At 55.0% G+C, this 20,429-nt stretch overlaps 2 protein-coding genes across 10 annotated transcripts in view; both read left to right on the top strand.

Annotated features, from left to right (window-relative positions):
• Positions 1–17,611, top strand: part of TRIM9 (tripartite motif containing 9) — a 60,401-nt gene extending 42,790 nt beyond the window's left edge. For 2 of the 8 annotated variants that reach the window (XM_033061946.1, XM_033061945.1), the window contains exons 7-13: positions 2,109–2,247; positions 6,140–6,328; positions 9,097–9,138; positions 10,126–10,149; positions 11,993–12,296; positions 13,569–13,731; positions 16,035–17,611. In XM_033061946.1, coding sequence (XP_032917837.1) covers positions 2,109–2,247; positions 6,140–6,328; positions 9,097–9,138; positions 10,126–10,149; positions 11,993–12,296; positions 13,569–13,731; positions 16,035–16,097 — 924 coding nt within the window. In that variant the 3' untranslated portion in view covers positions 16,098–17,611. The other 6 variants (XM_033061951.1, XM_033061950.1, XM_033061948.1 and 3 more) reach the window with 5 other exon arrangements.
• Positions 17,612–19,002: 1,391 nt separating this feature from the next.
• The window catches only part of PYGL (glycogen phosphorylase L), a 15,470-nt gene continuing 14,043 nt past the window's right edge, over positions 19,003–20,429 (top strand). Inside the window, exon 1 of one of the 2 annotated variants that reach the window (XM_033063393.2) lies at positions 19,003–19,104. Coding sequence is in view for 1 of the 2 variants with exons in the window: in XM_033063392.2 (XP_032919283.1) it covers positions 19,217–19,293 (77 nt within the window). In the remaining variant the exon portion in view is untranslated. Of the gene's footprint in view, positions 19,105–19,193; positions 19,294–20,429 lie in introns of those variants that run through there. The other variant, XM_033063392.2, reaches the window with a different exon arrangement.

Genomic DNA, 20,429 nt, shown 5'->3' with positions numbered 1-20,429 from the left:
GCTGTGAGGACAAAAGGCTCTCTAACAATTTAAAGTTACAAAGTGAATGTTTATTCAGGGCTGGGCAGCAGTGTGAGGTAACCCTCTAGCACACACTGCAAAATCCCAGGTGGTCACAGAGTTTATTTATTGACAACAGTTTTAAACAAATCCATATTCATAACACCAGCCCCTCCCATGGTAATTAGCTGGAATGGCAATTAAGCAGCGTGGTTGGCTTCTTGAATTAAGTCTGGGCTCGTTTTTGTGGGGAGGGGTCTTAAAAGGAGGAAGTAAGGTGAGTCTTCCTCACCCTGACCTTTTCTATCAATGACAATACAAATGGCTTTGGGGGCAGCTCCAGTTTTGCAAAGAATGAGTTTCTGGTTGCAATTGTTCATGTTCTAACTACCAGTTTCATCCTTTCCCATTGCAAGCACAGCTAAACAAACATAAATTGACAGGCAATCAATTATTGAAGTTTCAGGTACAGTAATTTCACGAATACAAGCCGCACCAATTTGACTAAGATTTTGCTCCTAAACCGGAAATGCGGCTAATAATCAGGAGCGGCTAATACAACCTCAGAAGTGCCTGCCAGAGTGCTGAGCCGAGCAGCTGCAAAGTCGGCATTTTGCGATTGTTACAAATCGCTACTTTGTTGCACCGCGGGTGGAGCCTGGCTCCGTGTAGGCAGAACGGGGGGCGGGGAGAGAGGCGGGAGAGCTCTCTTTCCTCCTCTGCCACAGCCCAGGGGAGAGACGGGGGGGGGGGCCCGGCGCCGCCATTGCTGCAGCTCGGGGAGGAGAGGGGGGACCCGGGCCGGCCCTACCGCGGCCGGGGGAGGGGGGGGGGGGGACCCGGGCCGCCCCTACCGCGGCCCGGGGAGGGGGGGGGGGACCCGGGCCGCCCCTACCGCGGCCCGGGGAGGAGAGGGGGGACCCGGGCCGCCCCTACCGCGGCCCGGGGAGGAGAGGGGGGACCCGGGCCGCCCCTACCGCGGCCCGGGGAGGAGAGGGGGGACCCGGGCCGCCCCTACCGCGGCCCGGGGAGGAGAGGGGGGACCCGGGCCGCCCCTACCGCGGCCCGGGGAGGGGGGGGAAGCCGGCGCCGCCATTGCTGCGGCCCGGGGAGCGGGGGGGGAAGCGCGCGCCGCCATTGCTGTGGCCCGGGGAGCCGACGGGAGCCCCGCGCAGCCATTGCCGTGGCTCGGGGAGCCGACGGGGTGCTTTGTCCCCGCCCGCCGCCGCCGCGGCAGGAGCGGGGAAACTCGGTCCCTGCCCGCCGCCGGCGCCACGGGCGCGGGAAAGCTCCGTCCCCGCCCGCCGCCGCTGCCGTAGGAGCGGGGGAAGCTCCGTCCCTGCCTGCCACCGCAGGGCAGCGCCGACCCGGGGTGACCGAGCCCAGGGGCAGCGGCGGCCGGCCCCGAGCTGCAGCACCGGGCTGGACCACCTGGCCCCGTCAGCGGCCCCTAGCGGGCCGAGCCTGCACAGCCTTAGCTCAGCCAGTAAACCCCGCCCTGCCGTGGCTCTGTTACTAATTGCACGCGGGTCCTCGCTGCGAACGACAAAGCGGCTTATATTCGTGTGCGGCTTATCTATGGACAAAAACCAAAATATTTGCCAACACCCAGAGATGCGGCTTATAGTCAGTGCGGCTTGTATTCGTGAATTTACTGTAATTATCTCAAGCCCAGTTTCTTTTAACTTTTAACTGAAATCCTAATTTCTTGAAGATGAGTGTTTCACAGCTCTCCTGGAGGTCCTGGAAGGGGCTCTGAGCTCTCCCTGGATGCTTTTCTCTCCCATCCTGGCTCCAGAGTCTCCTCTGGACTTTCTCCAGCAGCTCCACATCCTCCTGATGCTGGATCCCCAGAGCTGGGGCCAGAACTCCAGGTGGGATCTCAGCTGAGCAGAACCCCCCTCTCCTCCTGCTGCTGCTGCGGCCCAAGGAATAAATCCCATTTTGCTCAGCCTCACCCTCTCCAGCACTCCAGGGAGCAGAGCAGGGGGGGATCCTGTGCATCCCCAGCCCCTGGGGTGGGATCCTGTGCATCCCCAGCCCCTGGGGTGGGATCCTGTGCATGCCCAGCCCCTGGGGTGGCTCTGAGTGGAGCTGTTGCCTTGCAGGAGGTGTATGTGGGCAAGGAGACCATGTGCACGGTGGATGGGCTGCACTTCAACAGCACCTACAGCGCCCGCGTCAAGGCTTTCAACAAGTCAGGAGTCAGCCCCTACAGCAAGACCCTGGTCCTGCAGACATCTGAGGGTAAGGAATTGCAGCAGCTCCAGCTCCACCCCTGCAGGAACCAGCACTGAGCAGAGGGAAAACGTCAGGAGTCTCCAAGAGGGGCAGAATTTCCCTCTCACCCTTTTCCTTTGCAGGGGATGCTCTTAGGGAGGCACAGGGAGAGGTGTTTGAATTTGGGGTTAGGAGACACAAAAGGGAGGTTCAGATGTTTTCACTGGTGCTGTTTAAAACAAAACACTGCCAGCATTGCTCCTGAGGGCTGTGCTTGCACCATAACCACAGGACTGAGCCCTGGCAGTGCAGGACAGAGAGCAGAGGGACCATGGAGCAGTGTGGGTCCCTCCAGAGCCAGGGATGGAACAGGAGCCTCCCAGCATCATCTGCATCCCCCCCACCCACAGGCACTCAGAATATTAAACACTCCCTTGCAGGCTGCAGGGGAATCTCCTGCCTGGATTTAAGCACATTTGTCACACCAGGCACTTAATCCATTGTGGAAAATTGGTTTATTCCTGCCGTGCAGGTGGCAAGGCTGGCTCCAAGGTGGGAATCAGGAGCTGCAGCTGTGGAGGAAGGGATCAGCCCCCAGCAGCACGGCTGCTGCCCCACAGCCAGGCACAAAACCCTCCTCTGGGAGCTCTCCATGCTTGCTGGAATCCCTTTTCCTTGCTCTCAGATGGAAATCTCTCTTTTCCAAGGATTTTTTCACAGCAGATTCCAGCTGGCTGGCAGCTGGGATCAGGAGGGAGCACACACAGCTCGTGGGGCTGCTGGGGGTGGGAGGAAGGTGAGAGCTTTCCTGCCACACAGCAGCCTGGGGGCTTTGAGCAAGGAGAAAAATGGGATTCTTGCTGAAAAAATAAAAGACAAAAGCAGAGCAGGGCTATGCAGAGTGTTTCTCTTGCTGCCTGCAGATCACAATTCCAGTTTGGAAGCGTGGGCAGGTCAGCAAGGAATGAGATTCATTCAGAAGAGCACACAGCAAAACTCTGAAAAGCTTCTCACAGAAAGGGCAGGGAGGTGACATCACAGCACTCCTGTCAGGGACACATCAGTGCCTGTTTGCAAACTGCACCAGCAGCAAGGAAGCTGCACAAGTTCGATCCAGGGATGGGACAAACTGGATCCAGGTTGGCCAGGACTGCTCCCAAAGCCTGCAGTTCAACAGCTCCCACTCCAGCTTTAGCAGGAGCCAGCAGAGCTTTGACTTCTCATCTCATTCATGCCTCACACAACACATTTGAGACACTCATCAAAACCATTTGGGGTTAAGTTGTCCCAGCCAGGAGCTCACAATGATCTTCCCAGCTCGGATTTCCTCTCAGAGGTGTTCTCACCTCGAGCCAAGCTCAAGCCCAGCTCCAAAATAGAAGGAATCTGGGAGAAAATATCTGTTTGTGGTCCCAGCAGGGCTGAGCTTGGTCCGTGCCACCAAGGAGAAGTTCCTCTCTCCTTAGCTGCATTCATTCAGCTTTCACTTGAATGAGCTTTTGCATTTGTTATTCCAGCACGAAAGAAACAGGGGGAAAAAAAGAAAAAAAAAAGTCAAATGGGCCTGGAGCATTTTGTGCTCTTAGAGGCTGCCTGAGCTCTTTTGGATTCCAAAGAAATAAATCACATCTGTGTGTGCAGCTCCCGGATATCCGAGTGCCTTGTTGAATAGAGCTGCCTCTCACATCCCAGCCCTTGGTGAGGCTTTTATTCTGCCTTTCACAGCAGCATCAGGCCTTTTGCAGAGCTGTTTTGTCTGAAGTAGGCTTAGCTTCTCCCTTCTGCAGCTTCCTGCAAAGTGGTTGTGTGGGAAGAGAGGACAAAAGGAGGGACAGGCTGGATGTGAAGGGAGCATCTCTGAGCGTGGCTGGGAGGAATTCTGGTGTTTAAGAGCTGGTTTGTAGATGTGTGTGGTGGTCCTGAACAGCCACAGGGAGCCAGGCAGCACTGGTGGAAAATCCCAGGGGAATTTTCACACAATCTGCAGCAGGAACATCCTCCCAGCCCAAGGTGAGAGGCACCTTGTGCTCCTGCCCCAGGAAACTGCTGCAGGTCACTCTTCAAAGCTGGTCCTTGGTGCCACCAGCAGGAAGGACAAGGAGGTTCCTGGCTGTGCTCCAGAGCTCTTCCCAGGGATGAAAATCCTGTCACCAGCACAGCCAAGGGGCAGCAAGGGTTGAAGGTGACACCATTCCCTTGAACTGTGTCCCCTCCTGAGCTGATTTTGGGCTGTTTCACACAGTCCCTGGGAGTGTCTCTTGCTCTGTTACATTAGCCCAAGGCTCTGCCTTAACCTCTGTTTCTCCAGCACCTCAGTGAAGCTCAGCTGTGGGCTGGGAAGTGAGTCTGGGAGGTTCCAAGGTGACCCAGACATTCCCAAAGCTTGGTTGGTGACAGCCCTGCTTGGCTGTCCTGACCCCTGGGAGACCTGGGGTCTCTCCCAGCCTCCTCCTTCTCCTCCCCCCCGAGCTGGGCAGCCCTGCTCTCCTGGTTTTCCCTCATCCAGCAGATTTCCCAGCCTCTGGCCAGTCTCCTGCACTCTCTCCATGTTCTGTCCAGCAAGCTGGATGTCAGGATGAATGACAACTCACTCCAGGTGGGGATGGAGAAATGGAGCTCAGCAGTGCCTCCCAGGCTTCTCTCCAGGCACAGAGCTTCCACCTCCCTTCCCAGCCAAGCCAAGCACCAGAACCTTTTCTTTCAAGCCCAGCTCCTCATCTGGAGCCCAGCTTTAAATTCCTGACCATCCATGGAGTGACCTTTGGAAAGGGTGAGCAATGCAGAGGGGAACAGCCTGCAAGGAGCTACAGGGACCTGAGGGGTTAATTAGGGAGAGCCATGAGCACAGCTACTCCTGGTAGTAGTTCCTCTCACTCTTGGTAGGGTTAGGAGCTGTTCCTCCCTAACTCTGAGCTCTGTTGATTGGCTGTTGTGCAATAATTTCTCTCCTCTGATCCCACTGACACCCTTTGCTTCCACAGCAGCAGCAGCAGCGAGTTGCAGAAGTTACAACCCAGCATGCAAAGAAATGTTCCCTTTTGATGTGTTTTAACAATTCCCAGCTCAGCCCATCCTCACAGCAGAGCTGGGCAGGCTGGGGATACACTCTGTGTGTGATGATGGTGGATTCTACATTTTCATGTTAATGTATTCCTGGAAAAGCTTAGGGAAGAAACTGCTGGAGGTGATTGGTGGTGGTAGCAGGGAACAGAAACCAATGACCCAAGAAGTTCCCTCTGCTCTGACGTTTTTGCTGTGAATCCCACGAGTTCAATTCTTGCTGTAAGGCTCAGATGTGTTTTGACAGGTACAAAGGGATACCAAGAACACAACCTCCCGACCAACCCTTGAGTAAGGTGGGTGCTTGCTGGTTCTTAGGGTGACAGAGCTCAGCACAGCCCTGCAGAATGTCACCAGCCGGGTTTTCCACCCCTGATTATTGTGCACAAAAAGGTTTGGGATGTGTTAAAGCACGGTGGGACGTGTGCATGGTAACCTGTGGATTTTTTTAGGTGCCTAACTGTGAAGAGTTTTACAGACAAGCCAGATGAATTTGTCACGGGGACACTTGGGAAGATGAACTTGTTTTCCTTGCTGTCAGGGGAAAACTTGGGAAGATGAAACTTGTTTTCCTTGCTGTCAGGGGGACATTTGGGAACATGAACTTGTTTTCCTTGCTGTCAGGGGACACTTGGGAACTTGAACTTGTTTTCCTTGCTGTCAGGGGGACACTTGGGAACATGAACTTGTTTTCCTTGCTGTCAGGCTGCCCTGAAGGGTCTCTCTGGGCTGCCCAGCACCAGATATTGCTGCCCTGCCACCAGAGCAGCTCTGCTGCAAGGCCCAGCTGGGGCTCAGGAGATGCTGCCCAGCAGAGAGCCCAGTTCTGATCTGTAGTTTGCGTTGATCTTACATTTAGACACGCAGTCAGAAGAGCAGACCCTCCCTTTCCCAGTGCCTTTGGAAAGATCGCAGCTTCGTAGAATGAGTCCTTTCTCCTCCACCCTTAATCTACAACCCAGCTTCTCGGGGAGATCCTACTTTGAGCTAAGATCTTCGGCCCACCAGCTGAGCTTGCATTCTTCCTTACAGTCCCTGAATTCAGCCGGTGAGCTGAGCACCTCTGGCCTTGCCTCTTGGTCTGTGCTTCTGGGCATCTCCAAACTCTCTGTTCGTTCTGTTGTGTTTGTTTTTTCCCATGACATGCAGATGGCAGCGGGAATTCTTTCTGTTTGTCAGTGCTGGGGTTCTCCTGGGGTGTTCCAGTTTGAGGTGGGGGGTGATGGAGCAGCACAGTAATTCCTTACCTGGGTGCTACTCTCAGCAAGGCTGAACCCTTTGGTGATGATAAATCCCTGAATGGTTTGGGTTGGAAGCTTAAAGCTCATCCACTTCCAACCTCCTGGTACGGGCAGGGACACTTTCCTCTAGATTTCCTCATTTGTAGTTTGTGTTGAGCTTGTGTCAAGGGATAATCAGAAAAGACATTCCCTGGGAGAAATCTATCAGAGTGTCCCCATGCTTTCCTTTCCTGAGACAACCAGGAAACTCAGCCTCTGCTGGGAGATTTGGTCTGTGAAATCAGTTTGGTTGATTAAATCCAGACCCCTCTTAAGAAAGAAGCGAGTCTGGATGCAGGCAAGGTCTGGCTTGTTGCCCAGAGAGGCTGTGGATTCCTCATCCCTGGAAATGTCCCAGGCCAGGCTGGACAGGGCTTGGAGCAGCCTGGGATGGTGGAAGGTGTCCCTGCCACGGCAGGGGAGTGGAATGAGGTGATTTTGTCCCCTCCAACCCAAACCAGTTGGGGATTCTGTGACTCCAGCTCACAGCCCAACTTAGAGACCGGACTCGTGGGCTCAGCTTTGAGCACTGGGCTAGGCTTTTCCAAACCCAGATGGGATCACCCCAAAGCCCTGTTCCCTGCAGAGCAGAGGACACCACTCCTGTGGTGCCTCTCTCTCCTGGCAGCCCCACAGGAGAGCCTGGTTCAGATCCATGTGCCCGGAATCGCTGTGCTGGGATGCAGGCAGCTCAGGCAGAGTGAGGGATGGGTTTGGGCAGCCAGCAAGGAGCCACAGGGATCTCTCAGAGCTGTTTTCTAACCAGTCTTTGCACATCTTCTGTTGCTAAAGATCCTGGGCCCTGATTCTTCCAGCGCTCTGGATTCACACCCTCCAAAGGCGTTAATTCTCCGGTGTAACCCTGGAAGAATGGGGGCCCCCGATTGTTTGACTTCATCCCATAACACGGAATGAGGAATGCTGCAGCATGACCCTTGCCAGAATAACCAGGGGGTGGGTGGGGTGTGGGGACCCTGCAAACCTCCTTTTCTTTGTGCTTTTTTATGTTTGATTTCTCATCGTGCTGCTGTGAGCTGATGGCTTCCAACGCTGTTTTGTTACGGACGTTCCTTCCTTTGTGTCCGTGCTGGCCGTGAGCCGTGCTCGTGTGTGCTCCAGGGACCTTCTGCAGCCCCACTCTGGGGTGGGGGGACAGGCAAAAACGGGGTCCTGAAGGCCAAAGCAGGGTCTGTGTGTCCTTCACGAGAGCTTGGAGCGCGGCCAGAGCTGGAGAAGCGGTGTTGGAGTCGGGACACGGGGCAGGATTCATTAAAGCAGCCTCAGGAGGAGCCTCCTGGCACAGCCCAGAGCACAGCCACAGCCTGGAGCATTCCCACCAACATCCAGGGCAGCAGGGGGACAGCCCAGGCACACAGCTGGGCTGGGGTGGCCCTAAAATAATCAGCACCCTGGGTGAGTGCTGTCCCATGCAGTGCACAGAGCTTTGTGTTGGTGTCTCCTCCTGGTGAGGACAAGCTCCTGGACCAGGACAAACCCCTAGGTCAGGAAAAATCCTGGAACAAGACAAGCTCCTAGGTCAGGAAAATTCCTGGATCAGGACAAGCTCCTGGATCAGGACAAGCCCCTAGATCAGGAAAAATTCCTGGACCAGGACAAGCTCCTCAGTCAGGAAAAATACTTGGACCAGGACAAGCTTCTGCATCAGAACAAGCTCCTGGACCAGGACAAGCTCCTAAGTCAGGACAAGCTCTTAAGTCAGGAAAATCTCCTGGAACAGGACAAGCTTCTGGATCAGGACAAGCTCCTAAGTCAGGACAAGCTCCTGGACCAGGACAAGCCCCTAGGTCAGGAAAAATTATTGGATCAGGACAAGCTCCTGGATCAGGACAAGCTCCTAAGTAAGGACAAGCTGCTGGACCAGGACAAACCCCTAGATCAGGAAAATTCCTGGATCAGGACAAGTTCCTGGATCAGAACAAGCTCCTGGACCAGGACAAGCCCCTAGGTCAGGACAAGCTCTTAGGTCAGGAAGATCTGCTGGAACAGGACAAGCTCCTGGATTAGGGGAAGCTCCTGGATCAGGACAAGCCTCTAGGTCAGGACAAGCTCCTGGATGAGTCCCTGGCTCCCATGAGGTGCTACCATCCAGCAGTCAGGCACAGGAGCATGAAGGGCACCCAGCACATCCTGCAGCCCTCTGTTGTGAGGCATCCCCTTCCCAGCTCCACTCCCACCCCACACCCATCAGGAGCTGCCTTTTCCTCAATCCCTGTCCTTCAAGGAGTGCTTTTACAGTCACTTTAGAGAATGTAGCCAAGAAACTCCACCAAGCCCAAAATTTCCTGCCTCTTTTCTGGAGAAAAGCAGAATAATTTGGCATCTTAAGGAGTCAGACTTTCTACAGTCCACACTCCCAGGCTGTGTTTGCCATCCCTCTCTGTGCCCTCTGGCTTTTTAATGAATCAGGCCTCCCGTGGCTGCTGGATGTTTAATTAACAATGAAATGCTCACGAGTGTTTGTCAGGAGGTTGTTGTTCCTTAGCTGTGATGTGTGAAATGTAGTATCTCTTTATAGGATGCAATTTTGACACACAAGGATCGCCTTACTCCCAATTAGGCAAGTATCTTAATTACAATTCACTGGCACCTACTGTGTGTTGCTTCATTCTTTTTGCTTTTTTATCTTTTCTTTGGCGACTGAGCAGCGTTTCTTGCTTGCAGAGCACTCCTGGATGTGACAGAATCATGGAATTGTTGAGGTTGGAAAAGCCCTCTGAGATCATGGAGTCCAACTGTCCCCAGCACTGCCCAGGCCACCACTGTCCCCTGTCCCCAAGTGCCACATCCACATGGATTTAAATCCCTCCAGGGATGGGGACTCCAGCACTGCCCTGGGCAGGACGGAAATTTGGAGAAGTTAAGATTGCTGGATGATGTAAAAGCATTTTGGTTTTCCCCCACATGGTTTTAAAGGGAAGCCTGATGTCAGTGCTCTGGAAGTGGCTCTGTAATTAAGAACTGATCCTTCTGCTCTCTCCCTATTTTAAATGGAAAGAGGGCAGGGTTAGGTTGGATATTGGGAAGGAATTCTGGCTGGGAGGGTGGTGAGCCACAGAGAAGCTGTGGCTGCTCCTGGATCCCTGAAAGTGTTCCAGACCAGTTTGGGATAGTGGAAGGTGTCCCTGCCCATGGCAGGGGGTGGAACAGGATGATCTTTAAGGTCTCTTCCAACCCAAACCATTCCATGGTTCCATGATTCTCAGTACATATCTCTGCTCATTGAGGCACTTGAATGTGGGCCAAATGCCATGGATGCAATTAGCCCCTCTGCAGCTAATTAAAGCAAGGTGGCTGCTGCTTGCTTGTCTCTCCAGGCTGTCTGCAGGGCCATTCCCCTGGGAGAAGGAGCCTGCAGCCCTGTGGGATTCCCTCCTCACCCTGCACCCTCTGACAGCCCCAGCCCATCTTCCCCCCTTGACCCAAAACACCAACAGATCCATGCTCTGGCTGGAGTCACACACAAGCAGCAATGGTTTCTCCTCCTTTTCCCTGCCTTGACGTGCTGTTTTCTCTCCCTCATGCCTTTCCCTGGGAATGACCACAGTTGACATTAAAAAAATGGTGGCAGGTACGGCACGCCCGTGCGCGGCGCGGGGAGCGCGGGGCGGCCGCGTGCATGGCAGCTGTCCTGTGAAACCTTCCAATAAACCACTGAACCAGTCTCACCCGAGTGCTTTTCTTTTTCAAGCCGTCAGAGTGTTTTGTGGATGTGTCAGTTCACGTTTTTCAGCTGGAGGAAACCACCTGGGGAGGGGTGGTGGCTGGTGGATGAATCCCTGTCCCTCTGTCTTGTCCAGGATGTGACACTGTGTCTGTGCATTTAAACCAGCAGCCCTACAAAATCCTGCAGGTTTTGGGGCATTTTCCAGCCTTCCCATGAGTTCTTGTCTTAGGTGTGGCTCGTTGCTGGCAGGGAGGTTTCATGGTGTGATGTGGCATCTCAGTCCATGAAGATCTCTGTGTGTGTGCTTTTGGTTCCCAAAAACAGCCCTTAAATCCACACACAGAGTTTATCTGCTGATCCTCAGTCCCCTTCCCACACTGACTGACTCTGTAAACTAAATAACACTTGGTCTTGAGAGTAAATTACATTCCAGACCAGGTTGGACGGGGCTTGGAGCAACCTGAGCTAGTGGAAGGTGTCCCTGCACATGGCAGGGGTTGGAACAAGATGGGCTTTAAGATCCCTTCCAACCCAAAACACTCCATGATTCCATAACTCTGTTAGAACCTGGAGACCTGGTGAGGATCACATCTCCTGCCAGGGCCACATTTTAGGAGGCCTTGAGGATCCTGCAGGATCACGAGCCAAGCCATTGGGAGCCATGGAGCAGCAAGAGTGAAACTCCTCCAAGTCCTGGCCATAAAACCTCAGGCACGATGGCAGCTGCAGCCACAGGAGCTCAGAGCATCCCTCTGTGGTGGAAGCTGTCCCTCAATGATGGAAGCTGTCCCTCCACAGTGGAAGTTGTCCCTCAGTGGTGGAAGCTGTCCCTCAATGGTAGAAGTTGTCCCTTGGTGGAAGAAGTTGTTCCTCCATGTGGAAGCTGTCCCTCAATGGTGGAAGCTGTCCTTCCATGCAGAAGTGTCCCTCAGTGGTGGAAGTTGTCCCTCAGTGGTGGAAATTGTCTCTCTAGAACTTGTCCCTCCATGTGGAAGTTGTCCCTCAATGGTGGAAGCTGTTCCTCCATGTAGAAGTGTCCCTCAATGGTGGAAGTTGTCCCTCAATGGTGGAAGCTGTTCCTCCATGTAGAAGTGTCCCTCAATGGTGGAAGTTGTCCCTCAGTGGTGGAAGCTGTTCCTCAGTGGTGGCAGTTGTCCCTCAATGGTGGAAATTGTCTCTCTAGAACTTGTCCCTCCATGTGGAAGTTGTCCCTTGGTGGAAGAAGTTGTTCCTCCATGTGGAAGTTGTCCCTCCATGTGGAAGTTGTCCCTCAATGGTGGAAATTGTCCCTCAATGGTGGAAATTGTCTCTCTGTGCTAGAAGTTGTCCCTCAGTGGTGGAAGCTGTCCCTCCATGTGGCAGTTGTCCTCAGTGGTGGAAGCTGTCCCTCCATGTGGCAGTTGTCCTCAGTGGTGGAAGTTGTCCCTTGGTGGAAGTTGTCCCTCCATGTGGAAGTTGTCCCTCAATGGTGGAAATTGTCCCTTGGTGGAAGAAGTTGTTCCTCCATGTGGAAGCTGCCCCTCCTTGGTGGAAGCTGCCCCTCCATGTGACGGTTGTCCCTCAATGGTGGAAGCTGTCCCTCCACGGTGGCAGCTGTCCCTCCATGGTGGCAGCTGTCCCTCCATGTGGCAGCTGTCCCTCAGTGGTGCAGTTCCATGTCCTGCATGCAGCATGCCCTGTCCGTGTCGCCCCACGCGGCTCCGGCGCGTCCCCACCGCGCTAACCCCGCCTCGTTTGTGTGTTCCAGTTGCTTGGTTTTCTTTCGACCCCGCCTCTGCCCACGCTGACATCATCTTTTCCAATGACAACCTGACTGTCACCTGCAACAGCTACGATGACAGGGTGGTGCTGGGCAAAACGGGCTTTTCCAAAGGGCTGCACTACTGGGAGCTGTCGATCGACCGCTACGACAACCACCCCGACCCCGCCTTCGGCGTGGCTCGCATCGACGTCCTCAAGGACGCCATGCTGGGCAAGGACGACAAGGCCTGGGCCATGTACGTGGACAACAACCGCAGCTGGTTCATGCACAACAACTCCCACACCAACAGGTAGGTGGGATGGGACAGGGCTTCTCCTGGCCACCACAGCTGTGGCTTTGACACCTGCAGGTGTTCACAGGGAGGGTGACATCAGTCCTGGTCACCTCTGCCCTGCCTTGTTCCAGTGTTCTTTCCCTGCCCGCCATCACTGTTTCCTGTTGGCATCTCCTTCCCAGGAACAGCCAAATCCTTGCAGCACATTGCAAGATCCCTGTGCCACAGCTGCTGCTCCTGTTCCAGTGGGAGTGGGGACTTTGTCTGGGGACACCAGGGGTCACCTTCCTGCAGCCCTGAGGGCCATTCCCCATGGATCAGGAGGTTTTGCTGTGGGTGCTGTGGCTCTGCTCCACAGTTTCCCCTTGGTTGTGTGGCTGTGGCTGCTCTCAGGGTGGCTTTTCCTTTGGGGACATCATGGCAGGAGGAGAGCAGCTCCCATGGCAGGGTAGAGGAGGAGGTTCCCAGGGAATGATGAGCCTGGCTGGGACAGGACCAGGTCCTGCCCTGGCTCCTGGGTGTTCACCACCATCAGTCCTTGAGCTCCAGGAGCACAGGGGACATTGATTCACTGCCCTTGAGACATTCATTTTAGAGAAGTTAAGATTTTAGCTAAAAGATAGATTTGCTGGAATTGATTGAAGCAGATAGATAGGCCTTGCTGGAAATAATTAAGAGTTAAAAGAAGCTGAATTTGAGATGGTTATCTCAGATTTAAATAACTAACTGCTTGTAATTTTTATGTTTGCTCAGCTGGGTTTGCAATGAGAAAAGGAGAAACTGATAAATAGATCTAAAGGAACACAGACAACTGGAAATCTTTTACATCTCAAAACCAATTCCAAAGTCACAGAGGGAGGAGATTGGAGTTCTCCCAGAGATCATTTGTGTTGTCATCTGTGGGAGGGGTTGAAAGTTCAGGGTGAGGAAGACTCACCTTCCTTCCTCTTCTCACAACCCCTCCCCATAAAAAAGACCACAGACCCAATGAAGAGAGCAAACCATGAATGCTTAATAGCCATTCCAGCTAATTCCCATAGGAAGCAGGGAATGGGAGGTGCTGCTGTTATAAATATGCAAACATTCAGAATTTCTGTAAATAAATAGGCTTTGCCATCACTTGGAATTTGGCAGTGAGTTTTAGGGGATGACCCCACACAGCTGCCCAGTGCTGAATGAAACATTCACTCCTAGCTCAGCTGTTAGAGAGCCTTTAGTCCCTCACAGTTGGGTTTGGGTATTAGACCAACACCCACATTTCAGTAAATCTCCCTTCTCCCCCCGCAGAACCGAGGGCGGGATCACAAAGGGCGCCACGGTGGGAGTGCTGCTGGATCTGACCAGGAGGACTCTGACATTCTCCATCAACGAGGACCAGCAAGGGCCTGTGGCCTTTGAGAACCTGGAGGGGCTCTTCTTCCCTGCTGTCAGCCTCAACAGGAACGTGCAGGTACGAGCATTCCCCTTTTGGAATCACCAACCATGAGCTGGAACCACTTCTCAACTTATTGAGAGCAGACTGCAACATCAAATCTCCCAGAACCCTCACAGCTGAATCAAAAGACCCTTGACAAAGTTGCTGAAGCTCTCCAACAAAGATGAGCACAGTGCTGTGCAGTGTCACAACCATTCTTTAGGAATGAGGAGAAAGAGTGCAATTGTGCAGTCTTATATTTCAATGGGACACCTCAAAAAAAGATCCTTTCCCAATAATGAAATTAATTTTCTTATCCTACAGATCTCCAGAAACAATTTTTACATTAGAAATGACAGCTCAAACCATAATCAGGGCCAGAGCAAGATTGTTAGCAATGGCAGGCAAAGATTTTAAAATTTATCTGCCATTGAAAAAACATTTTGATTGGGCTTTGCAAAAATCAGAGGAATTGCAAATTGCATTGTTGGATTATTCAGGTGTCTGTTCAATTCACTTTCCAAGCCACAAGTTGTTGCAAGCAAAATTTAGAGAAAAACTCATATTAAGTGAAGTTCATTGGACACAATAACATTGTTCACTGACACAGAAAAAACACATAAATCAGTAATTACATGGCAGAACCAAAAACCAGAGACATGGGAATCAGGCATTCAAACAGCAGAAGGTTCTCCTCAAATTGTGCAATTGGCACCAGTGGTCAGAGCATTTCAGTTGTTTCAGGAACCCCTCAGTTTAATTACAGTTTCAACTTAGGTAGCCAATGTAGTAAAAAAAATAGAAGGTTCATTTTTAAAGTTGATCATGATGATATATATTGTTATCTTGCATGCATGCAAGATACAAATTTTACAACACAGAAAAACAAATATTTTATATCTCACATCAAGGCACATTCAAAACTGCCAGGCTCCAGGTATGGGCTTGGCTGGGCTCTCTGGGTGTGACATTCCCAGCAGTGGGAAGGGGTGACCTTGCTGTCACACTCCCCTCATGCTGCTGTCACTGTTGCTCAGGAGCTGGAGGGTTCCAGTGCAGCAAGGGTGGCTTGGAGGGAGCAAAAATTGCACCCTGAAGCAGCTGTGAGTGTCCAGAATCAGGACAGGTCTCCCTGCAGCCTCATTCCTCAGCACCAGGGCTCTCCACCCTCCTTGGGATGGGTTTGGTAACTCAGTTTTGTGATGCTCCTTCACAAGAGCCTCACCTACAGCTCTCCCAGGTCCTGGATGGGAGCAGCACAGGGAGAAGGGCACCTTTCAAAGCCAGCTTTTCCTCTGGGACATTTCAAACCCCTCTTCTCTCCCTCTCTCCCAAGCTCTCAGCTCTCCTGAACGTCCCCAGGCGGTGGCACCCTGAGCCAATCTGGTATTTCCATCTTTCATTTCTCTTCTCACTGATCACATCCCTGCTGTCCTCTGTCCCAGGGAATCCTCCTCACCCTGGCTTTGGCACATCCCCTCTGCCACTGCCTGCACCTCCAGCCCTGCCCAGGCACCTCCAAGGACACACTGCACAAAATGAATCATTTCAGGGTTTAATTCCTACCTCAGTCCTCTACACAGAAATAAGGGACAAGGCATTTCTGGGGCCCCTGGGCAAGGCAGAGCCTAAATCCCCTGACAGCACAGAAATCCCTGGGATGCTGATGAAAGGCTGCTAATTAAACCAAGCCATTTATTATGCTTCTTCAGAGGTATATGCCTAATTGAAAACAACTCTAATTAGGAGGGGAATCACTGTATTTCTGACAGTTTTCTTTAAATCTGTATCTGAAGGGGAAAATGCTGCTGCTGCAATAAAAGGAAGAATTGAGCTCTCCTCCCAAATGAAAGCATTTGTGGAGGGAACTGAATTTCACCAGTGCCTGTGTGAGCATGGCCCTGTCCCAACATCCTGGTGCTGCTCACCTTCCTCACCACAAAGCTCCTTCCTCCCACCAGCCATCATCAGCCACATCCCCTCCACTGTCCCTGTCCCCTCCCTGTCCCCATCCCCACTCAGCTCAGGGGTTTCTCCAAGATCTCCTGTAATGTCTTCACTGCACAAAGACCCAACTCCTGCCATGTCCCACCTCTCTGGCAGCCAACTTTTCACACAGCCAGCTGGGAATATTTGGGGCTTGGGACCAGCAGTCCCAGTTCACTCCAGCAGCACAGAAAAGTGAGGAACAAACCACCGCAGTTCTGGGGACACCTGCATCTCCTGTCTGTCCCCAGTGCTGCTCCTGCCCTCTCTGGGGACAGTGTGCCAGCTGCTATGCCACGAGCTGTCCCAGCAGGCACTCTGGGACCCAGCTGAGGCCGTGTCTGTCCTTGCAGGTGACGCTGCACACCGGGCTGCCGGTGCCCGAGTTCTACGCTTCGCGCTCGGCCATGCCCTGAGGATGCTCCCGGAGCCGGCTGCCTCTTCTCGGGATGAGAGGAGCCAGCCCGTTCCCTCCTGCAGGACAAGGCCAGCCTGCCCAGCTGCTGGCTCCCTGCCCAGCTGCCAGCTCCCTGCTGGGCTGCCAGCTCCCTGCTCGGCCTCTGGCTGGAGATGGGGGAGCAAATCAGGAAGGAAGATCCTGGCTTTCGGCCGCTCCGCTCTCCGGCCTCCGCGCTGTCCTGTGTGTGTGCGCTTCGCTCTTTAGCTCTCTTTGGCTGATGAAGTACCTAGGTAGCCTGAGCTGTTCTCCTGTGTCTGCTTTTAGGTTTGGTTTTCCTGATTTGAGTTGGGGTTTTTGGGGATGGGGCAGTTCCGTCTCGCTTTCCCCTCCCGTGGGGCCAGCCGGAGGGACCCCGGCACGGGAACGCTTCGCCCACGCCAGCCCGGTTACTTTGCAGGATTCTTTCTTTCCCCCGTGGCCTTTCTTGCAGAGCACCCTCGGTCATGTGTAGAGGTGGGTCCTGGATTACCAGTCAGTCTCCATGTCCTGACCAAAACACCCCACTCTGTCCCCTGTCCCCCTGGGGCGTCCCTGCGGGGCAGGGGGTGGCCATCCTGTCCCCAGGTGCTCCGGGTGCTGGCAGACCCTTGGTCGGGTGCTGAATGCCCACGGGGGGCTCTCCAGGGCCCCCCACACCTCGGTGCCAGCACATGCGCCACAGCCATAGACCGGAGAGCCCTCGCCTGGCTCTCTGGAGATTAGTGTTTATTTTTTTATAGTTGCCATGTAAAGCCTAGCCTTAAATTCAACTGATAGTGTCCTTCCAATCACCAGAGAATTCATTCTGCAGCGAGGGTCTGACAGAGAGCCCAAGGGTGGGGATGGGATGGGGGAGGAAGGAGAGCTGGCCACAGCCCTGCCACGCACTCAGGAATACACACCTGCTGCCGGCAGCAGTTCCCGTCAGCCTCCATCCCCTGCTTGACTTTCTGGTAATTCAGAGGCAGGAGAGGAACGGTGCCAGCCCCGTGGCCGAGCCCAGAGCTCCTGCGTGTCCCCTCAGAGCCAGGACGGGCAGCGGGATCGCTCCCAGCTCCGGGCGGGATGCGCCGGCCCAGCAGAAAGACAAGTGTAAATACAAATACCCCATTCCCTCCCAGCGTGCCCTCCTCTAGGCCAGTCCCCTTCATCCCCCTGTTGCTCTAGCATTTAAGTTTTCCTAATTTATTGGATGGGTGCTATCTCGTTGACTCCCACCAAGGAGTTCCTCCCAGCTGCCGGAGAGCCGTGTTGCGGGACAACGCCGGGCAGCTCCTTGGTGGATTCCTGAGGAGCCCCTGTGGCCGGCTCACCCGGGGCTCCTCTCTCTCAGCTGTCATCCCCCATTCTTTAGGGTGTTCATGGTGCTTCTTAGAGTCCCAGTGATTGTAAGACGTCGTCCCCCCGTTGCGCGATGGTAGCTGCACACAGCCGCTGTACTGACCACAAGTGTCACGTTTGCCGTTCTAATAAAGGACTTTTACCAGAGAAGGGCAGAGCATCTCTGTGCTTCACTTCCCATCTCACCCCCTCTGGTTCTCTTCCCTTCACCCCCTCACTGTCCTTGTGCAGAGACAGCAGCAGAGAGTGGACAGAACTCGGTCAAAAGGAGGGAGGGGGCCATGGAAGTCACTTTGGCTGGGAGGGTTGGGAGACGCTAGCACAGGTTGCCCCTGGATCCCTGGAAGGAGGGAGGAATGACCAAGGCTGGATACCATATCCCCAGGGAGATGAAATAGAGGCAGAATGCTGAGGGATCAGTGGAGTTGGAGCCATTCCCAAGGGAACAGCATGGACAGTTCTCCCAGGGCCGTGAGAAGGACTCGCTGCTGGGATATCAGTGCCTGCTCTGTTTTCCCAGAGTGACTCAGGAGAGGTTTTCAATGTGCAGCCTCTGAGCTCATCACGGGCTCGAGTCCAAGGCTAAAGAAGAAAATGCTAATGCATGAAGTGCATCTCAGAAGGATGCTTGTTCTTTCCAGAGTGGGAATGTGCCCAGAACACCGGAGATACAGGAAACTGCATCTTCCCTGCAGCATGTAAAAGCAGCCTGTAAGCCATGTACAGCACAGGGAACAGCCCAGGGCCAGAGCATCTGCAGCAATGAGACAAGGGGGAATGGTTTCACACTGACAGAGGGGAGATTTAGATGAGCTATTGGGAATAAATTCCTCCCTGTGAGGGTAGTGAGGCCCTGGCACAGGTTGCCCTGTAGCTGCCACATTTCTGGAAGTGTCCAAAGCCAGGCTTGGAGCAACCTCGGTTCGTGGAAAGTGTCCCTGCCCTTGGCAGGGGGTGGAACTGGATGATCTTTAAGCTCCTTTCCAACCCAAGCCATGCTGTGATCGTGTGATTCTGTTACTCTCTGGGTATGGATCTGTGCGTGGATCTAATCTAATCTAACCTCACCCTGCCCTCTAGCACTGGGAAGCCATTTATTTCCCCATGCTGTCACTCCAGATCTTTGTCCCACTTCAGCTCTGCTGGAGCACCTTTAGACCTTGGAAGGGGCTATAAGGCCTCCCTGGAGCCTTTTCTCCTCCAGGTGAGCATAGCCAGCCTTGGCTGCAGAGCAGAAGGGCTCCAGCCCTCAGAGCATCTCTGTGGCCTCTTCTGGACTCTCTCCAGCAGCTCCACATCCTTCTGATGTCAGGCTCGATGGAGGACTCCAGGTAGGGCAGAGGGGCAGAATCCCATTTCCTTGCTTTGCTGCCCACCCTGCTGGGGATGAGCCCAGGACAGGGAAAACAGAGCCGGGAAAGGCTGCGTGGCCATGGCTGCAGGAGGAGCAGCAGCAGGAGGAGGAGGCGGGGGAGGAGAATGTTGGTTGGAAGCTCGTATCGGATATTTCTGCCCTTGGGAGGAAGCGGAGGCAGGGCAAGGTCCTGCGGGCAGGGCAGGGCACGGTGCGGGAGGCGGCCGGGAGCAACCGGGGAAAGAGAGCCCACGCCATTTCCAGCGGGATTGCGGGCAGGCAGAGAACAGTGAGGAGAGGGGGGAAAAGGGAGGGGGGCGGGAAATGCTGCTGGGGAGAGCAGGGGGCAGCTGGGACACTGGGACAGTTCCGGGACACAGGGATGGCACGGTGACGCCAGGATGCATCGTGACACGGGGGGACACATCACGGCGCTTTCCCGGCTTTCTCTCCGGGCCCGGAGAGAAGCACCTTCCTCGTACGTGCTCCGGGAGAGGCTGTCCCGCGGGCGGGGCCCCGCCTGGGGCGGTCCCTGCCCGGGGCGGGCCCTGCGTGGGTCAGCGCTGGGTGCCGGGCCCGCTCCGCTCCGCTCCGCCCGGGGGGCTCCGGCTCTGCCCCGGCCCCGAGCCCCTCCTCTGCACCTGCCCCGGCCCCGAGCCCCTCCTCTGCACCTGCCCCGGCCCCGAGCCCCTCCTCTGCACCTGCCGGGACACCCCTGTGCGCATCCCTCCGTGCTGCCCACGGTCCCTGCTTGCGCATCCCTCTGAGACCCCCGGGATCCCTCTGGGACCCTCCGCATCCCTCTGGGACCCTCCGCATCCCTCTGACACCCCCCCGCATCCCTCTGAGACCCCCGGCATCCCTCTGAGATCCCCGCGATCCCTCTGAGACCCCCGGGATCCCTCTGAGACCCCCCTGCATCCCTCTGAGACCCCCGAGATCCCCCCCCCCGCCCCGGCTTTGCAGACCCCTCTGTGTCCCTGCGATTTGCGCACCCTTCTGTCCATACCCGGGGTCCCCCTCTTTGCACACCCCTCTGAGACCCCGCCAAGGGGCGGTCCCCGGGCCGCCTTCCTGGAGTCCCCCATTTGCACTTCCCTCTGTCCATCCCCGTGATTCCCTCTTTTGCACTTCCCTCGGTCCATCCCCGCGATTCCCCCCTTTGCACTCCTTCTATCCATCTCTGGGATTTCCCCCTTTGCATCCCCCTCTGTCCATCCCCGGGGTCCCCCCTTTGCACCCCCCTCTATCCATCTCCGGGGTCCCCCCTTTCCCCCCCCACTCTGTCCATCCCCGGGCCCCCCCCCCTCTATCCATCCCTGGGGTCCCCCCTTTTTCCACCCCACTGTCCATCCCCAGGGTCTCCCCCCATCCATCCCCGGGATTCCCCCTTTCCCCCCCACTCTCTGTCCATCCCCGAGATCCCCCCTTTTCCGCCGCTCTATCCATCCCCGGGGTCCCCCCTTTCCCCCCCACTCTATCCATCCCCGGGGTCGCCCCCCTTTCCCCCCCATCCATCCCTGGGTCCCCCCTTTCCCCCCTCTTTGCCCCCCTCCGCTCCCTCCCCACTCGTGGGCGGCCCTTTGCGGGGCCCGTCCCCATCCCGTCCCCTCC

Source organism: Catharus ustulatus, chromosome 6, assembly GCF_009819885.2.
Source record: "Catharus ustulatus isolate bCatUst1 chromosome 6, bCatUst1.pri.v2, whole genome shotgun sequence".
NCBI lineage: Eukaryota > Metazoa > Chordata > Aves > Passeriformes > Turdidae > Catharus > Catharus ustulatus.
The sequence above is the reverse complement of the archived record's forward strand: the minus strand, read 5'-3'. Positions and strand labels throughout refer to the sequence as shown.